This window comes from Epinephelus moara, chromosome 8, assembly GCF_006386435.1.
Source record: "Epinephelus moara isolate mb chromosome 8, YSFRI_EMoa_1.0, whole genome shotgun sequence".
Classification (NCBI taxonomy): Eukaryota; Metazoa; Chordata; class Actinopteri; order Perciformes; family Serranidae; genus Epinephelus; species Epinephelus moara.
In genome coordinates, this window is record NC_065513.1 from 45,962,456 (window position 1) to 45,968,978 (window position 6,523).

Below are 6,523 nucleotides of genomic sequence, written 5' to 3' on the forward strand. Positions count from 1 at the left end.
CTCCTCAGTTGCTCTTCCTGAGGTTTCTACCGTTTTTTTTCCCCGTTAAAGGGGTTTTTTGGGGAGTTTTTCCTTATCCGCTGCGAGGGTCATAAGGACAGAGGGATGTCGTATGCTGTAAAGCCCTGTGAGGCAAATTGTGATTTGTGATATTGGGCTTTATAAATAAAATTGATTGAATTGATTGATTGACACCTTGTCAGTCTAGACAAAGTTTAACTAGAAGGAAACAATGCAGTTAGTGTCAGAGAGGGTGGAATTTAATGCCTGCCAAGTTTCATTGCTCTGACATTACTCCTTCTTAGTCAGCCTATGAACCTTTCAGCCCACCCTCGTATCTCAAAAACAGCTTCAGGGAATTTCTCTAAATTTGGCACAAACATTCACATGAACTCAATGATGAACTGGTGGATTGTGGTGGTCAAAGTTCACCGTGACCTTGTCCGTCTCATTTTTGTGAATGCTGTATCTGTAGAACAGCTTCACGGAATTTCTTAAAATTTGGCACAAACATTCACTTGTAGTCAGTGATGAACTGACTGGATTTCAATGGTCAAAAGTTAGTGTGACCTTGCATCTGTCTCATTCTCGTGAACGCGATATCTCAAGAACACCGTGAGGGAATTTCTTCAGATTTGGCACAAACAGTCACTTGGACTTGAGGATGAACTGATTAGATTTTGGTGGTCAAGTTTAAAGGTCAAGATCATTGTGACCTTGTCTGTCTCATTCTCGTGGCTATCTCAAGAACACCTAAATGGAATTTTTAAAAGTTTGACACAAACATCCACTTTGACTGAAGAACAAACTGAATAGAATTTTGTTGTCAGAGTTCAAAGGTCAAGGTCAGTGTGACCTCATTAAACATGTTTTTGGCCATAGCTCAAAAATCCAAATGCTAATTATGACAAAACTTCACACAAATGTCTAATAATTATTTAACTGACCCCTTATTTATTTCTGACTTCATACCGCTGACTGTTTTCACCAGCAGCCTACATTTAACAAATTGAACGTTACATGTAATAAACTAAATGATAAGATTTATTCTGGTGCATCCATTTTGATGTATTTCTGTAATTAACAGCAACATGTTGTCCGTCAGTGTTTCAGCAGGGCGTTCAGAGGTCAGACTGTTCAGAGAAACATCCAACATGAAGCTCAGGGATTCAACGAGTCACCAGTTAGATATTCACCTCGCCACTCCGCCTCTCCGCCACAGCAGTCCTCAGGTGAGAAACACCAAAAACCTTTTATTAAAGCTCCAGTGTTGGATTTGGGGGAAAATACTGTCAGAAACGGAATATGATAAAATATGTACGTTTTCTTTAGTGAAACAGAACGATAAGTTTATTTATTTTAAGTCTTCAAATCCGTCTCAAAGCAGTGTTGGCAGTTCTGTCTTTAACTCTAGATCTGATCACGAATATATAAATTAATATAATGTAGTTATAATTTATGTAAAGTAAAGCTGAGTGGTGTGTGTGTGTGTGTGTGTGTGTGTGTCTCAGCCTCCTTCAGTCAGGTGTCGTCCCCCTCCCTCGGTGTGTATCAGATGAAGATGGGTCAGCTCACCCTCGAGGTGTCATCTGGAGACATCACCAAGGAGGCCTGTGATGTCATAATCAACTCCTCCAATCAGGACTTTACCTTTAAATCAGGTGACTCTTTTTTTCTCCTCCTCACCATTATTCTGTTTGTCTCACTGAGCGATCCTCACAAAAGACTGTCCTGGTTTTTTTTTTAATGTTTAAGTTCTCAGAGCACGTGATAGCCCCAGCAGGGGGTGCTATGTTCATCCGTCTTATTCTCGATATCTCAAGTACGCATTGAGGGAATTTCTTCAAATTTGACACAAACATCCAGGTGGACTCAAGAACGAACTGATGAGAATTTTGTTGTGGAAGGTCGATGTGACTTTGCATCCATTTCATTTCGTGAAGGCATCTGTCATCAGTATTTAAACTGGGGATGCACTGGGATGCTATAAACAGGTGATTAGTAAATTCACAATAATCAGCTTTATGTATTATTCTGAGGGCTCTTTTCTGAAGTTTAATTATAGAGTCTATATGTGTTTTATAAACAATTCCCCAAATCTCAGCACAGTAGGACATATATGAAATTAAAAGTAAACAATACAATGTATACAACCATTTCTCATTCATCAACTACACTGTTGTATAACAGCAATAGATGTGGATAATTTCAGTTTAATATGTTCTATGTGTGGCTTCCAACACTTTGTGATCTATAATCACACCCAAAGATTTTATTTCATATACTCTTTCAATCTCAACACCATTTAAGTTCAGTTTTATTTCACAATTAGCCTACAGTGCTGTTTCTTATTTGCTGCAGTTACAACAAAAACACTATTTAGGTTTAGGAAAAAAAGAACAGGGTTTGGCTTTAGAGTCTTACAGGATGTGAAGTCAGTGTTTGTTGGACCCATCCACCACCCCTCCTGCCCGCCCCAGGCGGACTTTCAGTGCCTCAACTTTAGTCCTTTTCCCGCTGAGTTTCTCCCTGAATCCACCGGGCACTGTTAAACTATAACATCAAGTGGCTGCGTATCATGCCAACGTTACAGGACGGCTTTTTTTGTTGGTTTCTGATGCTGCAAGTCACTGCCCAAACGTCAGATTTCGATAAACTCAGAGTGAGACCAGGCTCGGTGGGGTGTCGGGTGGTTGGAGAACAGACCCTTTGGCACAGTCCTGTTGTCTTCCTGTGGAACTGTCCAAGACGTCCACTTTGTGACATGTTTGCTCTCTAGACACCATGCTGCAGTTGCTCTTCTTTTTCTCTGTGTTTATTGGCGGCGTGCAAACCAAGTTTAAAGGTACATGTGCCACCACCCACTGTGTTGGGTGTGAAGACACTGCCCTCGTTAAGTCATTGAAAGCAGTTTGGCTTCGCATTATTGTTGCTAATTATTATTGGCTGTAATTTTGATTATTGGGATACTGTTACGACCCGGCTCTGAGGCCGCAACCAGAAACGAGAGCATATAGGGGATCACTGCCAAATAGCGCTTAGTTTATTTATAAAAGTAAAACAAAAGAAGGCAAAAGGTCCATTTCAGCGACCAGCGGTGTAGGAGCACTCCCGTGCCCCACGGATGGAATGCGTGTGTAGGTACAGCGGCGGACACGAGGTATCTGAGAAAGGAGGGATATATTGTCGAGCACATCACCGGGCCCAGGTGCAGCTCATCTCCTGATGACGACGACCCCACCTCGGACCAGAACCTGCCAGGAAGACAACAGCACACAGTACGCCAGCACCACACAGAGGAGTGGAGGGGTCGTCACAATACAGTAATGCATAGTTATACCGTGCCTTTGCGGTCGCAGCCCCCAGACTCTGGAACAGCATCCCCCCCTTCTATCAGATTTGCCCCTTCCATTGACTCGTTTAAATCTAGCCTCAAAACATACCTCTTCTCTAAAGCATTTGTATCCCCCTGACATGATATTTAAATCTCCCACTCTGTGCTTATTTGTGCCTTGATTTATGTATTTATGTATGCTGCCGCTATGGCTCTGGTTTTTGTGTTATTGTGTTTCTTTTGTTTTTTTGTTTTTTTTCATTTTTATTTTTATATGTTCAGCACTTTGGTCAACGTGAGTTGTTTTTAAATGTGCTTTATAAATAAAGTTGACTTGACTTGACTTATAAAAATGTTCCATTGTCGGCCGACAGTTTATCGGCACGCTATATATCGTGCATCCCTAATTTAATCAAACAATAGATTTGTGTTTCTTTTTTGTGGTTCATATATCCTCTCTGACTCACAGCAGAGTCATTTATTGGCCTCTTCTCTTTTAATTTCTCAGGAGTGTCAAAGGCAATCTTAGACAGTGCTGGGTTAACAGTTCGGCTGGAGTGCTCACAGATAGGTACGTAGCTGCAGCTTCACCTTGATTCATCCACTCACTTCATGCTCTTTTCTTCAGCGTCACCTTTCAACCATTCATCCGTTACTTTACAAATGATTATTCTCCCCTTGCTGACGATTTGAACTATGCATCCAGCTGTGTTATGAGTATTGTGTGGCTCCTCTCTGTAGTGAGTTCTCCGAATTACCAGCCTAGCCAGTTCATCATGACGTCAGGCGGCCTGCTGCCCAGCAGACACATCATCCACGTTGTCGGCCAGAACGATCCTGCAAAGATTAAGGACATCGTTTACTCTTTGTTGAAGTATTGTGAAGAGAACAAGTTTAAATCGGTCTCCTTCCCAGCGCTTGGAACAGGTCTGCACAAACAGAATCTATATATACTTTACATCATTCTGATTATTTAAGCTTTGTTTATTCTTTACTGTGAAAGCTCTCCTCCTGCAGGGACTGACACTCAGTCTGACTTCTCTCAAATGTTTCCTCTTTCGTGTTTCCTCGTTTTTTGTTTGTCATTTCTGTCATTTCACTGGTTCCCTGTGCAGTCAGTCATGTTGATGGGAGAAACTGTGAAACATTGATTTCTCTGGTGTTATTTACTCATCTGGCTGTTAGAGCAGACAGGTGAGGCATGTGATGTGATGTGATGTGATGTGATGTGATGTGATGTGATGTGATGTGATGTGCAGGTACAGTAGGTTCTGTCTGTACAGAGTTTGTGTCACATCCACCATCAGATGTTAAAATTCATCAGCCTTTAACGTCGGCCTCAGCAGACCTGAGCATGTTAGTGGAGCCCACTTTGATTCAGCAGCTAGGGCTGGACGATTATGGCAAAAATAATAATCACGATTATTTTGATTGATATTGAAATCACGATTAATAAACACAATTATTCATTGATTTCAAAACTCCACCAAAACTCAACTTTAATTATAACTTAAAAGAACAGCCAGAAATAAATTAGTAGCAAGTAAACAAGTAAAAAAAATAAAAATAATAATAGTAAATTAAAACTAGAACTGCAAGCAGTTATGAACGGGGTCCAAGCCCCCCCGTGCGACTCAGTCCCCGCGTCCCGCGGAGCCCATGGAAGTTGTCCCCGAAGGACGACGGGCTCTGGGCAAGCGCATGTTTATGAATGTGTTATTTAAAATGTGGAAGTTACAGGCAAAACTGCCTTTGCATCCTAAAATGTGGAAGTTACAGGCAAAACTGCCTTTGCATCCGTTATAGCACCACCTATAGACCGATTTTTGACGAATTTGGCACAAAGCCTCTGGATGACCTCGGGAACGAGTGACTTAAGTTTGATGTTGAAAGCCTCTACTTTGAGTGAAATATGACACAATATGTGTTTTTTAGCTAGCAAAAAAGATTGTTTGGTTGTAACAAGCGCATTTTTTTGGAGTGCCAAAATTCTTTTGATAACTTTTTATCAGACACATCTGGAGATTCTATGTGCAAAGTTTCAGGTAGGTGGCACTTAAAATGTAGGAGGAGTTCGAAAAAGTAGGTTTTGGACATGTGGCGAATTAGCAAAGAGAATGTGCAGTAGAAGTGGGCGGGGCCTGTGTCAGAAAACCCACCTCTATTCAGGGAACACATGAATATAATGTTTATGAATGTGTCATTTAAAATGTGTAAGTTACACGCAAAAACGCGTTTGCATCCGTTATAGCGCCACCTAGTGGAGTACATGTGCAATTTTTGGTACGGAAGATCTGTGTCCTATTCTATATGTACCCTTAAAATTTCAAAGCCCTCAGCATAATAGTTTGGCTGAAATTAATGTTTGTTGTTTATATTGTAATAAGCCACGCCTACATTGACCAGTCATGACCACCTTCAAGATATGACCTCAGAATTGGCCCTACATCATACCAACCGAATTTCGTAGAAATCGGTGCAGTCGTTCAAGAGATATAAACTTACCATATTTGTAGCGCCCCCTAGTTGCCAAAATTCGCCAAATTCGGCTCATACCCTCACAGTCTTATGCCAACCAATGATCTCAAATTTGGTGTTAATAGCATTTAGTTTGACCGAGATATCCAACAGTCCAACAGCATTTTTATAGCTAGCTATAGAAGTTTGTTTGTTAATAATTTGCGCATTTTTTGACCGTATAAAATTCTTTTGATAACTTTAGATCAGGTCCAGTAGAAGAGTGTATATGTCAAGTTTCACGCAGATTGGACAAAATCCCAAGGAGAAGTTCGGAAAAAGTAGGTTTTCCAGTTTTCGCGATTTTGCGAAAAAACTTCCTAGGCGCAAGTGGGCGTGGCCTATGGCAAAGTGATTCAGCTCTATTCAGGGAAGCTGGGGACAACATGCTCAACTATGACTTTTTTTTATGATTTTGGACGACATGCTATACTATGACTTTTTTCATGATTTTGGACGACATGCTATACTATGACTTTTTTTCATGATTTTTGACAACATGCTATACTATGACTTTTTTTTATGATTTTGAACGACATGCTATACTATGACTTTTTTTCATGATTTTTGACAACATGCTATACTATGACTTTTTTTTATGATTTTGAACGACATGCTATACTATGACTTTTTTTCATGATTTTTGACAACATGCTAAACTATGACTTTTTT

At 40.5% G+C, this 6,523-nt stretch overlaps 1 protein-coding gene across 1 annotated transcript in view; it reads left to right on the forward strand.

Moving 5' to 3' along the window:
- Positions 1 to 6,523, forward strand: part of LOC126394935 (protein mono-ADP-ribosyltransferase PARP14) — a 118,703-nt gene that overhangs the window by 8,085 nt on the left and 104,095 nt on the right. Inside the window, exons 4-6 of the mRNA XM_050052076.1 lie at positions 1,106 to 1,232; positions 1,512 to 1,661; positions 4,076 to 4,208. Coding sequence (XP_049908033.1) covers positions 1,106 to 1,232; positions 1,512 to 1,661; positions 4,076 to 4,208 — 410 coding nt within the window. The remainder of the gene's footprint in view (positions 1 to 1,105; positions 1,233 to 1,511; positions 1,662 to 4,075; positions 4,209 to 6,523) is intronic.